The 23,572-nt window shown below is 42.4% G+C and overlaps 1 protein-coding gene and 1 long non-coding RNA gene across 4 annotated transcripts in view; one reads left to right on the top strand and one right to left on the bottom strand.

The window, feature by feature from the left end:
• The window catches only part of FRMD3 (FERM domain containing 3), a 239,809-nt gene that overhangs the window by 198,775 nt on the left and 17,462 nt on the right, over window positions 1–23,572 (bottom strand). Inside the window, exon 1 of one of the 3 annotated variants that reach the window (XM_045022401.1) lies at window positions 20,108–20,404. The exons of 1 other annotated variant lie outside the window; for it this stretch is intronic. In XM_045022401.1, the coding sequence (XP_044878336.1) occupies window positions 20,108–20,257 (150 nt within the window). In that variant the 5' untranslated portion in view covers window positions 20,258–20,404. Of the gene's footprint in view, window positions 1–20,107; window positions 20,405–23,572 lie in introns of those variants that run through there. One more of the 3 variants, XM_045022404.1, reaches the window with a different exon arrangement.
• Window positions 20,664–23,210, top strand: LOC123373391. The gene is made up of 3 exons (XR_006580702.1): window positions 20,664–20,963; window positions 21,085–21,151; window positions 22,441–23,210. It is a non-coding gene; the product is annotated as an uncharacterized LOC123373391 (long non-coding RNA).

The following is a 23,572-nucleotide window of genomic DNA, read 5'->3' as shown; positions in this document are numbered from 1 at the left end:
CAACTGGAGGTATGACTGCAGCATGGGCTGGCATAACAGTGCTAGTTTTAATCTGGCTAGAACTGCTGAAAATAGCAAGGAAGACCGTGGCAGCAGGGGCTTCAGTGTGGTGTGGGCTGTACAAACAAACAAGAGAACTATGTACCTAGTCACAACGTTAGCCCTCACTGAAGCCTGTGTCACCATGGCTTCACTGTTGGTTTTAGCTATGCTAGCTAGATTAAAGCTTGCACCGTTATGCCGGCCTGTGCTGTAAATAACACCTCCGTCTGCGTAGACAACCTGAAGTGTAATAGTGTACACATCCAAACTTCAGAATTTGAAGTTTTAGATGCCAGCACTTTTGCGAGAAACAAAACGCAACTATCCAGTGGAACTTAAGTTCCCTGCTTCCACTGAACTTTCAAGGCTCTGCTAGGTAGGTAGCTTCCACAGCAGTGTCTCCTCAAAAGTGAACAAGATGGGAGTCCCTCCCCTGATGACTTTAGGTTGTCCACAGTAGATGACCTTGTTGTGGTCCCTAGGAGATGGGCATGTAGTAGCAGAGCCTCCTAAACATTTCAGGACACCTCTGGCAATGCAGCTCCTTTCCTAACATGTCTCCACACCTTAGGTGCTGCATAGGAAGGCAGCACAGGCAATGACTGATTAGGCGACCTGCCCAAGTTCTGAACAGAAAGGTATGCAAGGTCCCCCACCTTCCTGGGGGATTCCAGTAGTACACAGCACACCCAACCCCACTCTTGGCAGGATTTTTGAAGCTCCTGTCTCATCAACCAACATTTTTAACTACATCAGATCTGATATTCCTTTAAACATATGCTGCACCCTGTGCATTAAGGATATGATTTTAAAAATCAATAGCTTTTATGTTGCAATTCCCCCAAAGTAAACAAAAGAGTTAAAAAGTACCAACACATTAATACATCTATGGAAATAAGTTAATCTGTATGTTCAGTTCTCTATGTAGTTTCAATTTACATTTTGCCCAAAGCTGGTTATGTTAATTTGATATGCCTAAATGGTGGAGCAACTGAAATATTTAACATAGAAATGGAATTGTGTACATCAGACTGCACAGCCTAGAAAAAAATAATTTTGTCTTCAACACTCAGAAATATAGTCTATCATTTTAAATTGAAAATCAGGTAAAATAAAAAAAACATAGTATGACAAAAGGAAAGCAGAAAAACTCCTAGCACTGCAGAACATTTAATAGTAAATTCCCGCTTGAGCAGATCTAGACAACATAGGAGGAGTCCAGAGTGAAGAGAAACGTTAGCATACCTAAAGCCACTGAAGGGCAATGGCTTTGAGTGACCAGAGAAAAATGTTGAGAATTTGACCAAATTATGAGCTTTAGAAAGTCACATACTAAATATCTGCAGTAGATTGTTTTTGTTTTGCACAAAAAAAGTGCACAGCTCAGGAGGGATTCAATGCACATGCATGCATGGTTAACCTGTGAGGAGCAGAGTCAAATATGTTGCTATGTTCTGGTAGGAGTACCTGAGGCTGAGGGAAAAGACCTGCCGTGGCATAAGTCCTTGCCTCAGCTCCTGAGGACCTTCAAACATATGAAGGCATTAAGTTTGTAAGAACTCTCAGGGACAGATCATGGTCTATCCTGTGCTCAGAAGTAAGGGTACTTTCTCGCCTGTGCCAGCAACCCACATGCAGGGAGGCAGCACAGTGGGGAGAGAAACAATATCTGCAGACCTGCTACTCTCTTCTCCTGCCCAGCTGGGTGGATCCTTGACAGCACACCACCTTTGTGGTGGGCAGCACAGTTGCCCTGGCGCACCAGAGACATACACTATGCCAGGTATATGGGTGGCACATGTGCACTCCCATCCATCTCAGAAGCAGATTGCAACTCAAGAGTCACAATCTGTTTCATGGGCTGCTCCTAGTTGGCACAACTACATATTATCCCATACACAAACCCACAACTGAGCCCTCTGTAAGGTGAATGAGAATGATCACCCAGATGCACTTGAGGAGGAACACATCTCCTAAAAATCAATAAGGAGTCCTTGTGGCACCTTAGAGACTAAAATTTATTTGGGCATAAGCTTTCATGGGCTAGAACCCACTTCATCAGATGCATGGAGTGAAAAAAAATGGGAAGATATAAATATACAGTACATGAAAAGATGGGAGTTGGCCTCATTAGCACTGATTCCCCACTTGAAAAGATGGGAGTTGCCTTACTAAGTGGGGGGTCAGTGCTAACGAGGACAACTCCCATCTTTTCATGTGCTGTATATTTATACCTGCCTACTTTTTTTCACTCCATGCATCTGATGAAGTGGCAGCAAAGAATCCCATGGCACCTTATAGACTAACAGACGTTTTGCAGCATGAGCTTTCGTGGGTGAATACCCACTTCTTCAGATGCATCCAAAGGAGTAAGCTCATGCTGCAAAACGTCTGTTAGTCTATAAGGTGCCACAGGATTCTTTGCTGCTTTTACAGATCCAGACTAACATGGCTACCCCTCTGATACCTGATGAAGTGGGTTATAGACCATGAAAGCTTACGCCCAAATAAATTTTAGTCTCTAAGGTGCCACAAGGACTCCTTATTGACTTTTAGGAGATGTGTTCCTCCTCAAGTGCATCTGGGTGATCATTCTCATTCACCTTACAGAGGGCTCAGTTGTGGGTTTGTGAATGGGATAATATGTAGTTGTGCCAACTAGGAGCAACCCATGAAACAGATTGTGACTCCACAAGGATTCCTCAGTTTTTTTGCTGATACAGACTAACATGGCTACCCCTCTGAAACATCTCCTAAGGTTCTCAGAAAAGAAACTCTCTTATGGACCTCCAAAGGTGAATGGGACAGAGCACTGCAGTATCAGACCAAATAGTTCCACCTGATGGAATTTACAGATGCTATTGCCAAATTTGTGCAGGCCAGCAGAGCTTCAAAGTTCTGGACAGTGCAGCACCGTCTGTGAATGCCTGCCCTGTCACCATGTATCTTTAACCCCCTCCCTGCCACATATAGGAAACCCTGTAGAAAACACTGGAAATAGACCTGTAAGTATCAGTTAAGCACAGGACAATAGTCATGGAACATATGAGGGCAGCGTTAGTGTTCTGTTTGCATGAACTATTTATTCCCTGGAAAGATTATGGCCTCAAAGTCACATCAGCCAGCTCCACTCTTTTGTATGTGATTCTGTGACTGGGTTTTCTATACCCTACACTTCTTTCAAATCTGGTGGTCACCATATACATAAGTCCAGCACTGGATCACTATTGGAATGTTTTGATCTCATGTTTAATTTGGTTTAGCTACAACGAGACAATTCTTAGCCACTCTTTACCATATATAAATAACTGGCCACAATAAATGACATTATGTTACAAATAGAAAATCATTGGCCAAAACTGCAGATCCCAACCTGTTTAGTCAATGCTCAGAATGCAATGTAAATAGAATGCCTGATGTTTGCCACACCATTTTTAATATTCTCTTTGGAAGAGCTGCAGTCATGAACTGCATACTGCTCAACAAAATAATGCATCTTATCATTAGATGTTGCAACATTGTGTGACTTGCCTCTTTGTGGGAAAGGCATTTCAGAATCTGGCTTGCCAGATTCCATCTTAGTTGTGGAATGCCTCAATGAACAAACCGGATTGTAAAATATGTTTCTCTTAACGGAGAAACATGTTACATGTTAATGTTGAAATCCCCGTCCCCCAAATTTTTATAAAAAATTTCTTTCCATTTGTGCTCTTCCTACATAAAGGATATAACTAACGTTAATAAAATGTGCTGAATTATTTTTGGATTATTAAATGAAGATCGTTATCAGTATTATAGCAGATCTTTCACCAATTAAAGAGAATCTACATATATGGAAGAGTAATCATGCTTCATGGACTCACTTTTTCTCCTGAGTGTCACAAATCCCCAAGATGCCCTTAGTGCTGGCATTTGTTTTTGATCTCTGATTAGCTGAAAGATGTGTAAAATCAGGCACAGCAAACTCCACTGAGGAGGCTTCTGAGACAGCCCCCAGTGTGTTATTTATTCCAGCGAGAGCTTGAAATATCTTGCAATGGTGTGTCACAGACTAGTGATACTTGTTTTAAACAGGAGTGTACTATTCACTGGTTCATAAAGCAGAAACCTTTCACTTTGGGCAAGCCACATCTTTTTTTCTGAGGTTTTTTTTTTTTTTTTTTGCACAGAAATCCTCAGATATCAACACATTCAGGTAACTGAATGCACTCTTTTAATTAAAGTAGCTTTTTGAGCAAATGTTTAGCTGTTTGACTCTGGGAGTATGTGGGGAAAGGTAGGAGGTGGGGCTATCCTGGTCAAAACGAAGGAAGAGTATTTCATAAGGGCTTCTGGAATTTTCATTACAAAGCAACATAAGATCTGTATGAAAACATGAAAAGAGAATTCATAACCTCTCTCCATCATACAACCTGAGGGGATAAAGCATTCTGAGAACCTTCTCCTTGCAAATATTTTGTGTTCTGCATGAGTAATAAATCCTCAAGAAGCAGAACAAGCAGAAGGAATTAGGAAATGCAATTCCTTCGGTACCACACATGGAAAGAGGCCAAAAACATGATTTAAGGCACAAACCAGCTCTGCAGGTTTGTGATGATCAAGGTTTTTCTTACCGTCTGTTGGCACTGTAAAGTCATCAAATGGCTTAAATTATTATTGCCATACCTAATGATTACACTATGAAAACAGACTATGAAAAAGAAAAACTTCTGACCCAGTGAACAGAAGCAAGGTATTTTATTTACCTCTACCAAGAGAGAGTTGATTGGATTGCCAATATTAGGATTGGGGGCTGGGGAGCGGGAATAGGGGGAATTAACTCCACAACAGACATCAGTTATTTCTATGGTTATGAGGAAGGGGGAAAATCTTCCAATAATATTATTCCACACCTCAAATGCTTTCCAGAGTTATCAGCTGAAAAGATGTCATATGCAACAAAACCCTCCAATCCTCAACATATTGGTTAATTTGGGTGGGGGGGAAGGAGGAAGAGGAAATCCAATTTCCTGACTATTCTTTTGGATATTCATTTGAAAAAGAAAATTCTAATCAGAGAGCAGACGCATAAAAGCAACACACTCCAGAGAACATGCACTGGGGCTGCAAATCCAAGATTAAGTTTGTATTTATTTTTGCATACCACAATTGATCCACTGAACACTGCTTAGCAATGTTAATGTACGGGAGTCCATAAATGGAGGCCAGAGGCCCTGGGCACCTTAACCAAAAAATGAAATACATAACCAAATTTCCTATAAACAAGGTAACATGTCCAAACAAATCCCAGCAGATAAGCAAAGAATAGAAAGTCTAACATCACACAGAACACAAAAGTCTAAAAAAAATTTTAAAAGTGTTTGGAACAGGTTTAACAGTAAATTTCCTTGAACACAAATCATTTTAAAAATGTAATTATAAAATGAAAAAACATCTGGGGCTCTTAAAAAAATTCTAAAGGTTTTGCAGGTCACAAAAACTTCTTTAGTATCTTTGATCCCTTCCCCAGCGTTTAACATATCATTCAATTTTAATGTAATGATGCAAATGTTAAACAATGAACAAAAACCTGCACTAGAAAGAATGTTCAAGGGCACTAATTAGGGTGACCAGAGATCCTGTTTTTAAAGGGAGAATCCCATATCTACAGGTATCCTGACTTCTTAAAAACAGGCAAATTGTCCCATTTTTTCCTGTCTCTTTCCCCTTTCCCCTCACCCCCAATAAGTACTGGCTCCACAGCCAGCTAGCCACCCACCAATGAGCGGGGGGGGGTTCCAGTGGCTGACGATGGGGGTGGGTGTGCAAGGCTAGTTGTAGGGTGAAGCTGCAGCACACAGGGCCAGGCCGATCCCCCTGCCAGTCCATCAGCACAGCCCCCAATCCCATTTCCAGCCAGCACTGGCTGCGCACTGTGAGCTGCAGTGGCTGTGTGTGCCGGCATGCGCCAGGTGGTAGCTGGTTACATGTTGCCTCTGCTGCCCACCCATCGGCCCTTTACCTGCTCTACCTCTCACTGTCCTCTCCCTGTTTTGCCCCTTCCTCCCAACCTTGCTGCTCCTCCATATCCCCCCTCCCACCTCCCGGCAGGATGCGTCCCACTCCCAGAACAGCGTGGAGAACCAGCCCCTGCTCAGACCACTCCGCTCACCAGCAGCCTGGCGTGCAGGCTTCATTCCCTCACTGCCTCTGGCTGGGCCGGTGCCCTGGGAAAGCCCAAGAGCCTTCCAGCCTGGGGCACTGGCCGGGAGGAGCCGAGCCCTGCACATGCCAAAGCCTCGCAGAGCATTGGCACGAGGAAGCCTCTCTGCCAAGCTCTGGACTGGGCGGGGTGGGAGCGATTTCCAGCCTATTCATGCCCAGACCCTGCAGGCTCCACAGCAGCCCCCCAGGCAGGGGCTTAGCACACTGTTCACCACTCACCCCGGGTCCTTCCCCCAGGGAGTGCGAGGCTGCTCCGTCCCCTAGGCACTCTCCCCTGCTGAGCCACCTCTCAGGCCGGCTCTATGGCTGCTGAAGACCCTACAGTCAGGTTCCCTGGGCCCTGGTGCACAATCCTGCCTTAGGGCTTAATCCCTTCCTGCTCACGCTGTAGCCAGGGGACAGGAGACAGCTGGGTTATGTTGGTGGCCAGCAGCAGCCTGGAGGGATTCACTGCATTTTGACGTGATGTGGGCAGCTACAGACATTTGAAGGCATGAACACATGGCCTGTAACCTTGGAGCCGTCGTTGACACCTCCATCTCTCTCCCAATCTCACACAGGCTGCCTCCAAATCTTGCCTCTTTCTCCTCCACAGCATTTATTTTTCTCTGCTCACCCAGCCAGAATACTCTCCCAAACCTTTAGCTTTGTCTCAGTTACCGTAACCCCCTCTTCTCTTGCCTTTTGATACCCACATTACTCTTCTTCAGCCCACGCAAAATGAAGCTGGGTAAGATCATCGTTCTTGTCTGCTGCTCTGTGCATGGCTCTATGCACACACTCCCTTCCTCTCCCACCTTGAAATCCACTGATGCAGTGGAATGGGGAGAATCAAGTTTAACCTTCCTGTCCTTATCTTCAGGACCCTTCACAGCTGTGGCCCTCTCTACTCTCTACTCATTTACTCATTGCTTCTCCCACAATCATCTTCATGCTTTTTTACATTGCCCTTACACACAGAAAACCCACCCCAAACTAACCCAGGAGACTATTCCCTCTCTTCAAAGTCATCCCCCGCAAGCCTGCTATGTCTGTATCTCCCTTTATATGCAAGGTGTAAAGCAGTTATTTCTACCAACGCGTGAAGCTCTGAGCTATGCTGAATTATAAAAAAAAAGTTTCCTAAACGAAATAAACATGTTCAAAAGACCATTTTTGCAGCAACACCTAAAGGAAATGCCAGCAAATGATGGCTAGGCTGAGCAGCAGTCTGGGATAGCAGATATTATTTATTTTTAAATTAGATTATGTGGCACCACTGAATTATGCACACAGGTAACCTATATAGCCATACAATCTTATTTCCTTCTCCTGCTCTTGTCTCATCTATTCCCTTGTTATATCTTGTTTCAAAATTAGATCATAAACTCTTCCAGGCAGGGACCATGTCTACCTGTGCATTTGTACAGTGAGAACTATTCAACAATGGCACAAACTCCCAAGAAAAACACTAAGTTTAATCAGAGATGATTTTAGATCTGGACTAGTTAAGGCCCTGAAAAATACACTGCAGGAACAAACCTGCATCTTAAGTGTAATGAGCTTAAGGACTATAAAGGATGTGTTAGATCTTAGGGTTTTTTCCTCAGTCTCTGATTTCTATGTTTCTCTGGTTATGTCATAGAATGTCTTGAGACTGTGCAGATTACTGTTCATATTTCACTTAGCTGTGCCACTATTATTTTTAATGCTCAGTTGGCAGGATTTCTTTCTTTAAACTGATTGCATCCTTCCTTTAAACCTCCCCAGTTCCTACGCCTGTTTCTGAGGTACAAACTGTGAGACAACATAGGAAAATGAATTCAAGGATCCTAGCAACGTGAGTGGATTCTCCAGTCAAAACAAAACAGGATTTCTCTAGTGACTGACACAAGTTGGTTGTTTCCATTAGCTTTATGTTAATGGACAAGTCTGCATAATGACTCACGTCAAGCACTATCTGTAATAATCTCTCTTATTTCTATTCATTTTCTAGGATGAAGTTAAAGAAAATTCACACAGATGAGTGAGCAAGAGAAACTGGCATCCGTACGTTTGATGGCGTACCACATATTAGCTCATTATATTTTCCAGCCTAAGTCCCAGAGGTGGCTCATGTTCAGAATGGTACTATATAATTTAAGCTCTCCACAGCTCTGATTCACTCTCTCATTCTAGGTTCTAAGAACCAGAGAAGGATAAGATTCTCTGATGCATCTGTCAGTACAAAACAATATACAAGTATTACAGTGAGAGTGAGAAATGTGCCATATTTGTAATACATGATCTCAGTGCAACTAAACGTGGCAGGAAGCAGAAGTGCTGATCATTTCTCTATGATCAAAAGCAACATTTGAAGCTGCCATTTACTTCATTAATGGACAATTGTCAATTAAATTAATTTACACAGAAAAGCCTAAGGAGACAACTAAAACCTGGGTCTCCTCACATTTCCATGCACGGGCTGCACCAGTTAGAATTATTTTCTAAATGTGTATTTAGCTCTGTGAAAGAGAATGATGATAGGATTCCTGATGAGAGATGTGTATAATCTAAGGTTATGTCTTCACTGCCAGAGATGTGTTTTTACAGTGAGATATCTAATGCACATTCACTAGCTCTCTGTAAAAACATAGTAGAGACAAGGCACTTCAGTTTTACTGTGAGGCAAACTAGGTATGGTCAAATCACAGGTGGATAGGGTACAGTACCGACCTCATGGGAAGCACTGCAAGTGCTTTGTTTGTGATTTGGATTTTACAGCAAAATAAGGTAACATGAAGGATAGTTAACACTTGTTTTGTTAAAACAGAACACATGGTGTCAAAGAAAAACCCCACAGCCCTGTTCCTGGAAACTGATCCCATTGAAGTCAGCATGGCTCCCCAAAAACACAGGTGTCTATCCACATGGAACAGGCTGCACAGTCTAGGTGTAAATTAAGGCCTGGATTCTATAAATACCTTGTGCATATAAGGACTCCTAATGAAATCAGTAATTCCACTAGTTCAAACCAGCAGCAGCGGTTTACAATATTACCCACACTCTTAAAGTTTCCATTGACAAGGATAACAGTAATGTTATGCCCATAAAGCTTTCATCATTTTATACTTCCTTCATTTTGGATTGCCTCATATATACAACAAGAGTCTTTCTTACAAGGCTATTAGGATTGCATCTTTGTACATATACACACTCTACAAACCCAATCTAAATCAAATGTACTAGTTTTCCTAAAGAGTGACCATCAATTTGAAACGACTTTCAATTGTTTAAAAAACAAAACCACACACCCGCACACTAGATTGGAGGTACTACATCTCACCTGTAGGTTCTGCTGCTCATTTCTGTTTTATCATTTTCCTGTGTTGTTGTGGGGGAGGGGGGTTAGTTGGTTGGTTGCTTTTTGTTGTTTTTTTGCCCCACACACATTGGTGTATGAAAGACCTACACAGACAAATGTGCATACAGACAGATTTTGTAGAGGAAATAGTGAAACGAGGTACAAAATGTTGTCATATGCACAAAGTGAATTAGCTGGGGAGAAAATGGGGAAAAAAAATCTATTCTTCCTCTAGTCTCTCATTGTAACACCTACAGCAGGCCAATAATTTCCAGATAAGAGCTGCTTTTTACCTTTGAAATGCATGGACTTTTCAAACTAGATGATTGATTTCCTTAATTTAAACTAAAAGCAAACAAGGAACAAATATAAAGTCTCCGCAACAAAAAGAAAGATATATGGAGTCATTTTAGCATTCTGCATCTTCAGTGAAACTCAAAACAGCAGCCACTTCACAGCTGTTACTGCTGCCAGAGAATAGGCCTCTGTACTTAAAGGTGTGCTACAAAAAACAAAGTGAAAACATTCCCTTCTGCCAGTTACATCGCTACATACACAACACTAAGTGACATTGAGGGTTCCAGATTTATTCCTGCTATGTGACTTCCACATCAAATATACTTTGTTTATAAGAAAAAGCATAGAATTGCTTATTACCAATGCTGCAAACTACTGAGCACCCCGGTAATTCAACAGCACTAGTAATAAAGACAGAAGTCAGAACTTAAATAGTTCTGTGAATGATGTTCAAGCCTCAATGCCTCAAGCCCCACTCCTGCATAGGTAGGAAATCTTAAAGAAATAAAAAGATAATAATTAACATAATACTTGGTGCTTATGTAGCACTTTCAATTCTAAGCTCTCAAAGACATTTACAGAAGTGATAAGTATTATTTTTGCCCCTTTTTACAAAGTGAAAAACTGAGATGAAGTGAGTTCAAACAATTTGCCCCAGTCACGTAGCAAGTCAGTGGCACAGTTGACAACAGGAGTCAAAACACAGATTCCTCATGCTGTGCGTTAAACATTAGACCGTGCATCTCCTAAGTTTACATTCTGATTGGTTAATAGGCTCCAATATAATACACATATACAGTAGTTTTATTATGTTAACAGCAGTATTGATTAAGAAATTAATCCTTTTACATGTTAAGAAGATTATTTTGAATAAACTGCACAGTACTAGAATTTATTTTACTATCCTGTCTGCAACAGTTTAAGTCTCTTTTAGAGCAATGCTAACAGATTTTCAGCACTGAAATATATGCATAGACAAGCAAAGGGGGAAATGAAGGTTTTTTGGGTTTTTTTAAGCAAATGATCATTACCTCTCCTACAGGAATCATTCATTTTTGTTTTATGGTCATACTGCACTGTTTCCAAGATAAGTAGAGAGTATAAAAAGATCCATTAAGTGTTCTGTTTTATCTCAAGTTTCCAGGGTTACTTTCAATGACATAAATAGTTTTCCTTTTCCTCTAAAGTAAATGTTACCAGAATATGGATTTCCTTATAACAATAAAATAATACTTTGTACTTCGTGTCTTTCATCCCTCAATCTTTCTTAAGCTGCACAATACCCTGTGAGGTCAGTAACGATTATACATGTTTTCAAGGATCATTTCACCCACTACTGAAATGCAGCCAACTCTGGGGTTAGAATGCAACAGCTGTTTAACAGTACACACAAACACCAAGATTTTGTTATCAGATGATGTTTATACAAAATAAAAATAAATTTAAAAAAGGAAACTAAGCAAGACTTGCACGGTCAAAGAGAATGGAACAAGACTGGGTATAATAAACAAAGGTGGGGATGTAGGAGAGATAGGTCATGTAAAGACTTGAAGGAAAGGACAACAATATTAAACTTGACTTAAGAGGCATGAGATTAGAACAGGAGCAGAATGTGGCCTGATATGTGGGCAATGATTTTAGCTGCTCAATTCTGGATGAACTGTAGGGAAGCAATGGAAAATGAGGAAGCCAGAGAGAAATAGGTTGTAGTATTTAAGACATCAGCTAACCAAAGCATAGACATGCAGTGTTAGCTGAAGGGATTAGTAGGAAGTAATGTATTTTCACTATGTGATAGAGAAAGGAACAGCAGGGTTCATTTGGCGATGGCTTGGATGTGACAGGAAAGAGAGAGAAAGAAGTCCGAGATGACCTCAAGGTTATGAACCTCGGTAAGAAGAAGGATGGCAATAATTGTCTGCACCAGAAGAGAAGAGAGTAAAGGGCTTAGAAGGTAATAGGACGAGACAAAAACTTATCTACCGTATGTTTAATTTGATAAACCAGGACACCCAAGAGATAGCAATGCCACAAAAATGCAAGTATATTTCTACACCAACAGGAATCATCCTATAAAAGAATATATCAGATACCAATGTTGCTCATTATCTGGCCTGAATGATTGAGTGGTCAGCTATGTACAGACTGTCACGTGACAATCCAAATCTGTAGGGAGAAAACTCAGAGATCTTATTCCCTCTTCTCAGGAAGGATTCAAATCCCATTTTTTGTGAAAGATAATTTCATGGAGGCCAAGTAAGTTATGGAAACAGCATTTCAGAGAAATAAAGAAGTTTGGATTCAGGTGAATGCAACAAAAAATCCTAAATAGGATGTTTCCACACCACTGATTTGTTTTGGCTCTAACCTTGAGTGCATTATTCCTGCTAAATGATCTCCCAATTACATCAAGTGGTTGATCATATCTAGGCAGAACTGAGTCAGAAGTCTCAGAATGCCAGAAGTCCCTATCTTGTGAGGTACAGAGTACCTTCAGTTCTCTTGCAAGACATGGGAATCCGTGAAGTCATTAGGAGCGGGAGCTGCTCTACACCTCACAGGAGGCATGCAGCACATAACAGGATCAAATCCATTATTTGAGGCAATTTCAGTTGTGCTAGACTGTGTCTTATTTATTTTGTTATTTTTTTTCTCCACTGGCTTTGAGGATTTTTTTTATTATTTGTATTACAGTAGTACCCATAAAGTGCTAGGCTTTGTCCAAAACATATAGGATGACACAGTCTGCACCTCAAAAAGCTTATGTTCTTGGAAGACAAATGGAGGGTGGGTAGAAATCAAAACAATATATACTATCATATATATAATTATTTTAAATTAGTATCAGCTACTCCCAGCTTCCCCTCTAACTGGTAGTTATTAACTGGCTAATTTTGTGTAGTGAGAAGTGCATTTTTATCTCTTTCCTTTCTCACATAGTTCATAATGATAAGTCAAAATTTTTAGTACCTAAGTTTATTTCAATGTGACAGGCAATTTGGGGAAAAAAAAAAAGACCCAAAAGGTTATTATGCAAGTCTAATGGCATAAATAGAGATCAATTCCTATTCAGCCAGGTGCATTTACTTCTAAATGTCACACCAGAGAGAGAGAGACTGGTATTGAATAACAAGACAGCTTTGTGATATTAATAAATATATCTTCATGGGTTTTGAAGAGATTCAAGATTTTTTATAAATAGGAACTGCTAATATATGTTTTTTGATTTATATACCTAGCTAATAACAGTCACTGGGTTGGGGGTGGGTGTTGTAATGAGATTATTCAGTTCTTAAAAAGGGCACACCATACATCTACAAGTGTTTCATGTACAAGAATACATCATTGTAAGCCTGTGCAATTGTATGAAAGGACAACAGAAATCTAGTTTAATACATACAGGCACAAAATTGATCAATGGGGCTTTTGACATGCAACCCCTGTCAAGTGAACTACTAATACACCGCTACCTCGATATAATGCCACCCGATATAACACATTTGGATATAACGCGGTAAAGCAGTGCTCCGGGGTGGGGCGGGGCTGCGCGCTGCGGTGGATCAAAGCAAGTTCAATATAACACTGTTTCACCTTTAACGTGGTAAGATTTTTTGGCTCCCAAGGTCAGCGTTATATCGAGATAGAGGTGTAATTGCACAGCTACCAACTCAGACATGTAGTTGAGAATACAGGGCATAGTATCACATCTTTAAATGTATCAATAAAATGTGACATGAAACTCATTCTAATTTGCATCCCCTACCTACATCTTCTATCTCCATTTCTTAATAGCTGAATTGTTACAGCACCATCAAGCAGCTCAAGGCATTTGCTGGTTATTGCTCTGACATCACTTACAGGATAAATATAAATTCACTAAATCTCCTGCCTGCTGTCTACATAATCCTTTAACCTTTCCCTTTCCACAGCTAAGGTTCATTTCGTCATCTTCATCCCTGGCTCCTTAGCTCTCTCATTTCCCTTGTTCCCCCCTCCTTCCCATTTATTTTCCAAGTTGTCAATATCTCACATGCCTTCACAGTTGGGTTCATCTCTCAATGGACATTGGTCCTTCATCACAAAAGCTTGCTTCAGCATACTCTATTGTTCTTCACATTTCACTGAGCAATGAGAAGTTTAAAGAGAGTCCTTTGGTTCAAGTTTATTATGTAAATTGGTATCTTTTGGTAAGATGCAAAGAGAGAATATATTAAATTTATTCAAGAAGGCGGGTCCACAATTATTAATGGAAAGATACAGGAGACTGCAAATGTCACATTAAAGACTAAATACCAACACGTGAATCATGTGTGCTCAAGAGAAAAGGTAAAAGAAAAAAACTGTTCATAAATAATTTATCAGTTTCACAATCTAAAATAGGTCAGAAATATTTTCTGCAAAGGGCTGTACAAAGTTTACATATAAAGGTCAATGTAAAATTGATGGAGCATTCACAACAGATTGTAATGACCACTCTCAGATTTGGTCTTCCCCATTCTCTTTTTTTTTTAAAGAGGTGTAAGACCTATCAATTCAACAAGGTACACATAAACCCATACTTAATTTTAAGCATGTGAGTTAGTCCCACTGAAGTCAATGACTTCTTCCTGTTATATGTTTGTACAGAACCTAGCACAGTGGGGCCTTTGGGCACTACTGCAATATAAACAACCATAACAACAAATATTGAATAGACCCACTAGTACTTAAAATACATAGTCTCTAAGAACATGTGAGTCATAAAGCATCCTATCATCTACTCATTAAGGTATTTAGGCTATGGCGACAAAGTTTAAACCAGGATACTTTGATATTTTAACATAATATTGGCAAAACCAAGAAAAGAATCCTTGTTTGCTTTGCACGACTCTTCTCTGGGTTTCACAGTTCCTCAAAAAATTCTTACTGTTCTGAATCTGATTGCAGCAAAAGGTTCTAAATCCTATTTCTGACATTATCCTCTCCTAAACCTTTACTGAAATCCCTTTAGTAGTATGCTCAGTCAGGCAGGTCAACTGTCTTTTGCAAATGGAAACAGACAGTGACCACAATACCTTTAGGTTATTTTCCATGCTGTCTACCTTTTAGCTATGCAACTGCAGCTTACCCTAGCGCTGCTGTAAGACTGTCAAATGTGCAGGTCCCAGGAAGGCTTAATCCATAAATAAAAAAAAAAAGAGGGAAACAAATGTCATTGCAAGAATTAGTTAAGCCTCAGTCCCCAACCATTTCCTGTGTCACTCATCACTTCATCTAATTTGCACTCATGAAGTCTAACCGCTTAAGAAAGCAATATATTGAATTTTGACCTTTGAGCTACATATCTAGCCCTAAGGTACTTGATGACCTACATGATGACAGTTCTACAGACCAGTTGGCTAGAATCTGCAAATGAATGATTCATATTAGTCTCTCCCCAACCCACTCCATAATTTGATATTTCACAAAGAAAAATCATTTCCAGCAGTAGGCACTATTAGCCTCTTGAGTGACCGAAGCACCACTTGAAAGAACCTTAATGCTAAAACGCAAACACTGGTCTTATTTTTCCTTTAATCCCATTAAATTTACACAAAGAAAATTGAGTCACATTTTTTTAACCCAGTTAACCCGAAGTGTCCTTTATGGTTTGGCTGAAGAATGCACAATTCTGGTTGCATTTTTTGTTGGGCCAAATTCTGCAATGAAGCTACTAACTGGTATACAAATGAGTATATTTGTTTAGCTTTATGTTGAAGTGCCTATCATGAGCTCTAAAATAACTCCACGCCTGTAACACAGCTATGGTCAAGGGTATATATATTCAAACAGGATTTGGCAGTGTAAAAGTTGAGACAGCACATGTTACAAACTATGTATAGCTGCATTTCTCACACACACACACCCCAAAAAAACAGACAGAATGTGGGCCCCTCTCTATTTCTTACTACACCCATACTACCAGTGCTCAGATTCCATATTTGAGCAATTAGACTCTACTGTCCTGGTAATCATCAAAATGTTACTGTCCAGTGTTTTCCAGCTGTCACAATTCTGGCATTACTGCTATTACCCCACAGCATGGGCTGCTCTCTCCCTTATGAATATGCAGCATTTTGATAACATAGCTAACATGCAAAAAAAATTTGTCCAAACAATTTTTTTTCTGTGATTCTGGGAAGGTGTGCAGGAGTTTTGTGAAACTGTGAGGATGTCTACTAGGCTGCATGGAAATTTTAAAGTGTGTGTGTGGGTGCTCATGTTTGTGTGTACCACTGAAGAATTGTCCGAATTGGATTTTCATTTTCACATACCCTATTTTTGGCAAACTACACTCCATTCTCCTGCTACAAACACATTTTTTTGCCCTCTGCAAGCAAGTGGTGTTGCACCTGTTCTGCATCTCCACTGAATGCCCTATCTGGACAAGTCAGCTCTATTCATCTTGCATGCAAAGATTAACTTAAGAGTGTCATGTAGGTCCCTGAAGAATTTTGTCCATTCCATTAAGTCCACACAAGATGCAGAAGTTGAAGAGACACTTCTGCCGGTGAAGCTTGGATTTTGTTCACTTGTTCAATAATGGAGTTAAGCTAAGAAAGGCCTAACAAAAGGTAATATGTTTTAAGCAAGGCCTTGTATGTTCCACAGTGAAGTCCCTGGATTTTTGACAGACTGGAAATTGTGTGGCTGATTCGTTTAAAATTTTAACTAGAGATATTTTACATTTTAATTAAAATACAATCAGTACAGTAGCTATAGTCTAATCATTCAAATTTTATATATTGTCTCTTCATATTCAGTTTTTTATACATTAAAGATTTTTGCACTGACAAAGTATAACTGCACCGTATGTGTTATTGGGGGGAAAATGGAGGCCCTGCCAGCTAAGCAGGAGACGGTTTGGGCTTTTGGCAGATGGGAGAGAATGGAAGGCAGTTTGGGATTGTGAAACATGTACATTGGCTGGAGTTTTCTGCTAAAGTGCTCAGCAGTGAAATAAACAATGTTGACATTTACACAGTCATCCTTAGGTTTCAGGGTCCACAACCCATATAGAAAAATGAAGACATTCACATCTGTTAGATCTATTGTTTTAGGCTGTTTGCAGACTCAAGAAGACACAATTTATAATGGGTTTAAGTTTTCAGGGTTGTCTTCATAACTATGACAGTTTAAAACACTTTAAAATGTTGCTATTTTGCTACATATATCATTTTAATACCACAAATGCAACATAGTTACAGAATAACCAAACTGTTTCCATTAACTGTTTCCATTACCATAATAAACTAATCACTTGGCACTCACTCTGCAGAGTCCCTAAAGGACTGCACCTTGTTTAACCTTCCAGGGCATCAGAGGCCAGATTCTCAGCTGGTGTAACTGTAGCTCCAGTAAGTATATGGAACTAGTCGGATTTGCAGCAGATGAGACTCTCAACCTAAGTTCTTTGTTATATAAAGATACTCTTTTTTCCAATGATGTCAGAGATGTGCAGTGTTTTGCAGTATTAAGGTTACACAAGTGCCATTCTGAAGGACATCCAGGTTCATGCACTCATTAAAGCTATGATCTCATAACTACACTGTTCAATTACCAAAGAATTTAGTACTGCATGTATATGATGTCAGTAATTCCTTGCTACTTCTAGACATTTTACAAGAACAAGAATCAAATTCTACACTGATTTACACTCTGAAGAATCCCATTATGTGACAGTTAATGTAACTGCCCAGGAAGTAAATCAGAACAGCATTTGTCTCAAGCAAAAAAAGTTGCAAAATTAATGGATCCTGATTTTCAGAGGTGCTGTGAATTCACAAATCCCAATGACTACAATTCAAGTTGTGGGTGCTCAGTATCTCTTGAAATTAGGTCTGTGGTGACCTACGGCCTAGCAAAGGAAAAGAAGCATTCTCTTCTGACATGAAGGGCCAAATTAATCCCTAGTGTAACTTCAGCGAAGTCAGTACGATTACACAGGGAAGAATTTGGCCTCAAATGCTTACAGAATTCTCTGCATTCTTCACATGAGAGGACCATATCCGAGCTTGGATTTTATTAGGAGTATTCCCATTTCACACAAACCGGGTCTGTCAAAAATATTATCACAGGCAGACAACAAACTCTGCTGCATTAGAAATTTAACAGGCTTTTTTACATTGTGTGGTTCCCTCAGATGGGTCCGTCTTTTTTCAGGCTGGTAAGAGTAAGGAAAGGCGAGCACAATAAAATCACCCTGATTTTACCAGTTCAGCTGTGTTAAATTAGATTAAAAATCCTCATGTGAGGAACTATTTTCTACCTTAAATCATGGGGAAATATCAGGCTCAGCTCATTCCTTCAGATACGGTTCACTTTGAATGCTATGAATTTTCTCAATGCTCAATATTGCCTGAGTGCAAACACTTTTGGATCCTGCTTTCAAAATAATGTTTTGCTGACATTGGTAATGAGGTCCATCACATACCATCATAACGAGGAACAGGTCAAACACTTCATTAGTGCATGCTGTTGTACTGGAGCTTTTTTTATCCTAGGAAACTTTAGGTACTAGGAATATTTTCCTCCCCCCTTATCTTTATACTAATAACATTTTTTTGTCCAATAGATCCAACAACACTTGTAATTCATGAAGCTTCTCATATAACTCTCAATAAGAAATCAAGTTTAGTCCATGAGAATATTGAACAGAACCAGATTCCAGGCACTTCAAAATAAATGGGGAAGGGTTAATAAATTCTCACATGGTTATTGGTCACTTTGCCAGAACAGAGTGGAATAATAAAAAGAAAAAAACTGTGTGTCAGTCCATAGCGTATTTCAGGTGCAAATTAGCATATCTGCTCTTCCATTAAACACACCCTGAATACATTTCCTTCACTGTACACAGCAGGAGCAGGAGCAGCAGCAAAGCTGCCAAAGGGCACTGTATCTGCTCATTCACATAGAAGGTGCTCTCCGGTCCTAGACAGGAAAAATAAAGGACAGGTAGAAAGGGCACCCCACAGGAACTGCCTATCACTTTGCCATTAACAAATGGTGTAGAGCCTAACGATAAGTAGGACCTTTGGAGGTGAAAGGGGGGCTGGCTGTGACCCAATTACCTGCACAGATCAAAGCACCAGAGAGCACTTGTTTCCTGTGCAACAGGGCAGCAACTCAGCTGTTCCCAACAGCAGGGCGAGGTCTGCTGCTGCAAAAGCCTGCAACATACAACAGCACACACATCCCAACTCAATGGATTTTGTTACCACCAAATAAATAAATATCTTTCAGTGTGAGGAAGGAGACGGAACACAAGAAAAACTGCAGGATCCACCACTACTAGAAAACAGAAATGCAATTTACAATCAATAGCTAATTGCTCTCAGGCAGATTTGGCATTGCAGTACCAATTGTAAACCTCGTTATACTTTCTTTGTTTCTTTTTTCCATTGCAATGTTTTACAAGGAAATAAATATTTTTCAGTATGTCATGGAGACACAAACATTACACACACACTTAGACACAATGGATCAGATTTGTCCCTAGCATCACTCCTGCTACGTCAATGGAGTTACAACAGTACTACTACTACAGCCAGCATTTCCAAGGTGCTGGAACTAGGGGTGCTCCTGCACCCCCCTGGTTTGAAGGGGTTTTCATCATAAACAGGGTTTTCAGTTTGGCACAATGGCTCTCAGCACCCCCCACTATACAAGTTTTTCCAGCACCAGTTATTCCAGTGAAGTTCGTTAATTTGCAGTACAGTATTGTCCCTTCACAGCAATTCGCTAACAATTTTTCTTCTGGAAGTTTTCCCCAATCACTCTCTCTCCCGTAACCACGCTGTTTATTAGACCTTTGCTTTCCCTGCCTGCTTCTCTAGAGGCTCTCACTCCCCATATACACAACTTCTCCATGCTCCCGTAGTGAACGCACCCGGCAGTGTGTGTGAGAGAGAAAGGAATACAACTGGATGGAATGACACGCACGGGGTAAATGTCAATGCACGATTATGTGCCGAAGAGCCCATGGGCTAGAAGGGAAGAGGGGACAGGCGGCGTGTTACCGGGGAGGGAGGATATATTAAGGGGGGCAGAGCTGTAAGTGCCCCCTGGCGTGGCTGATCCTGCAGAGGGGCCTGAGAGGCCAGAGGGTGGAGTATTGTGTTTTACAGCCTTGGGGCTGCCTGTGGTTTAGAACAGGGAAATCCTTCCCACTCACCCATCTTCGGGCAAACCCAGGCTCCCCACCCCATGTCCCCCGCCAGGCACCTGGATATGGCAGGAGATCTCGGAGTCGTCCAGCAGTCGGATGGTGCATTTCATCTCCTGGCTCAGGGACCTGATGCTCGAGCTCCGGAACCGGATCATTTTCATGGTCCTCCTGCCGCCTCGCCTCATGCACTCGCAGGGGGCGAACATGCACCACAGCCCCCGGGGGGAGCGAGCCCAGCCGCCCGGGCACCTGGAGCCACCCACCCCGGGCCGCGCAGTGCAGCTAGAGCAGAGCTCGGCGGCCGCTCAGCCCCGAGGCGGCGGCTCCAGCCGCGGAGCGGACACCATGCCGCTGCCGCCCGAGCCCAGGCGCTTCCCCGCAGCCAGCCCCACACGGGGCCGCGCGCCTAAACCACAAGCCCCGGCGGCGTGTGAAGAGACTGGGGTCTGCGCCAGAGGCTGGGACCGCTGCTGCTGCTGCGTCAGGCTCTGCTCGCCTGTCTCCAGCCCAGCTTCAGCATCCCTCCACCCCTCCCTGCCTGCCTGCCTCGCAGCCCGCCGTTGCCCCTCCCTACGCCTCCTCCCCCCTTCTCTCCTCTCTCTCAGGCTCACCTCTTCTCTCGCGCGCCCAGCCGCCCCCTCGTCTGTCTCTCTCCTTTCCCCTCTCACATGTTCTTCCTCCCCCGGAACATTTTCTCTTCTCCTCCCTCTATTGCTCTCTTCCCCGCCTGCCTCGCTTCTTCCTCCCATTGTCTCACCCCCGTTCCCCTGCACTCAGTTTCTGTTGGGGCACAGGTGGGATTAAGCTAAAGGCCTGGGCTCAAAGCAGTCCCAGGAGAAGGGGGTCCTTGCTGCAGATTTGGAAAAGTCAGCATTTGCCACCTTTGCAAGGAAAATGATGAAAGTGCTAAGGGTGCAAAGGCTCTGTTTATTTTAGCATGGTCTGGGACAAGTTCCTTGACCTAAGGAGTTTATAGTACAAAGCCACTCGAACCTCCCCTGCACCTGAGTAACTCAATTTTGTGTTTCCACAGGTTGGACCCTGCTTAGAACAAAAACAGCCCGTGGTGGTGGAGATGGATGGAGTAAGAAGATGGAAAGGTACAGAACACTATAATTACAACCTGTTATCTATATCCCTATTTAAGAATGTCTTAGAGCCACATGATTCCAGAGAGAACTAGTCCGTTATACATGATATGTTCTGATCCCATTAGCTGGTCCCTACCTATTCATGATTCTAAAGGAGAGAAAATGAAAACATCAGATCACCAGGAAGCCACTGTCTTGGATGCTGCACCATTAATAGGGTGCAACTCAGTGTGCCACAGAGCTACAACTAGGGTTGCCAGATGTCCGGTTTTCTACTAGAGTGCCTGTTCAAAAAGGGACCCTGGCGGCTCCGGTCGGCACTGCCAACCAGGCTGTTGAAAGTGTGGTTGGGGGCACAGCAGGGAGCCGGGGTTAAGGCAGGTTCCCTGCCTGCCCTAGCTCTGCACAGCTCCTGGAAGTGGCCACCAGGTCCTTGCGACCTCTAGGCACATGGTGGCCATGGAGGCTCTGAGTGCTACCCTCGTCCCTAGTGCCAGCTCCGCAGCTCACATTGGCCAGGAACTGCGACTAACAGGAGCTGTGGGAACAGCACTCGCAGGCGTGAGGGCAGTGGGTGGAGCCTCCGTGCTGCCCACGTGCCATGGGGCTGCACTGCAGGGACCTGGTGGCCACTTTCTGGGAGCTGCAGTAAGCGCCACAGGGACCCCGCACCTCAAATCCCCTGCCCCACCCCTGCACTCCAACCCCCTCATCCTTGGCCCCACCCAAGAGCCCATACCCCCAGCTGGAGCCCTCACACCCCTGCCCCACAACCTCCTGCCCCAGCCTGGAGCCCCCTCCTCCCTCCCAAACCCTTCATCCCTAACCCCACCCCAGAGCCTGCACCCACAACTTGAATCCTCACCCTCTCATGCACCCCAACCTCCTGCCCCAGCCCAGTGTAGGAGCAGGATTTTATAACTGTACTGTGAGAATTAATGTATGATTTGATTTCATCCTGCCAGTCACCCTTTTTGAATAGCAGAAAGGAATGACAGACCAGAACAATCCTTATAACAGATTATGGTCACCCTTTTGTTTTAGGATAAGTTATAATGTCTACTATGATTGCCTAATTTGTAATACATATAGGAAATCTAGTTAAATATACATTTCTTTGTTTTAAGGTTTAGAAAGTAAGAGACAGGATCTTGTATTGTGTCTATGTTAAGGAGATTAGAGGAATGTTGAGGGCCTGAAGCCCCAAAGTGAATTGTTTGAGTTATAAGATTTAGCAAGGCTTGGTTTACAATGTATACTGCTGAATATACAATACTGCTGTCTGTATACCTTTGAAGGTTTCTGTGAGAGATTGTTTGTGTAAATGAGGAATACATGCATCAGGAAAAGATAAGGTGTGAAAGCCATCACAAATGTCCAGATGGTCAAGAAAAAGTGAGAGACTTGGAAAAAACCAGGAGACAATCAGAAAACATCCATTGTATCCGATGCTAAACATGGTAGCAGCATTGATGATCTCAGAGGTGAGGCAGGCACCCCCGAAAGCGAAACAACAAATAGGAGATAACAATAGGAAGCCCGACAATAACCAACAAATGATAACACCACTTAAGGACTAATGATTACAGGATGATATTGCAAAATGCATAGACTCAAATGGGAATTTACAACTATAAAGCTGGGGTGTTTTGCCATGGAACTCTGGGTTCAGTCCTGCAAAGCCTTGGAGCATCGAATTCCGACCGACAAGAGCCCAGCTCTTCACTCGTGCTCAGTCTAACTGGCCATTAGATTGACTTGATCTACAACAGACTGGTAACTATAAACATCAACTGGCAGGAGAGAGAGAGAGTGCGTATGTGAGACTGAAAAGCATACACTAACTGTTGTATTTTCAATAAATGTGGCGTATTTGCCTTTCCCCCCGAAAAGATCCCCTGTGCTTTGCATAGCATAACATCAGAGCTCTCCACTGCACCCTGAGCCCCTAATTTCTGGCCTCACCCAGACCCCCAGCCCTGAGCCCATACCACACACCCCCTTGCACCACAACCCCTGCCCCAGCCCAGAGCCCTCTCCCATACCCGAAACCCCTCATCCCCGGCCCCTCCCCAGACCCCACACCTCTCTCCTGCACCACAAACCCCTGCCCCCAGCCCAGTGAAAGTGAATAAGGGTGGGGGAGAGTGAGCAAGGGCAGGGGCAGGGCCTCAGAAGAGCGGCAAGGCAGGGGTGTTCAGTTTTGTTTGATTAGAAAATTGGCAAGCCTAGCTACGAAGGCTGTGGCGTGCAGTGTGAGCACTAAGAACAGGTATGGTATAGACAACAGTGGTTCTCAACCTTTCCAGGCTATTGTACCCCTTTTAGGAGTCAGGCTAACATTCTGGGGTGTACAACAGAATTCTATGCAAGACATAGAGAGTAATTGTTCCACTCTACACGGCCCTGGTGAGGCCTCTGTTGGAGTAC

The sequence above is a fragment of the Mauremys mutica genome, chromosome 6 (genome assembly GCF_020497125.1).
Source record: "Mauremys mutica isolate MM-2020 ecotype Southern chromosome 6, ASM2049712v1, whole genome shotgun sequence".
NCBI classification, from domain to species: Eukaryota; Metazoa; Chordata; order Testudines; family Geoemydidae; genus Mauremys; species Mauremys mutica.
Note: the sequence above shows the minus strand (reverse complement) of the source record. Positions and strands in the feature narration are given on the sequence as shown.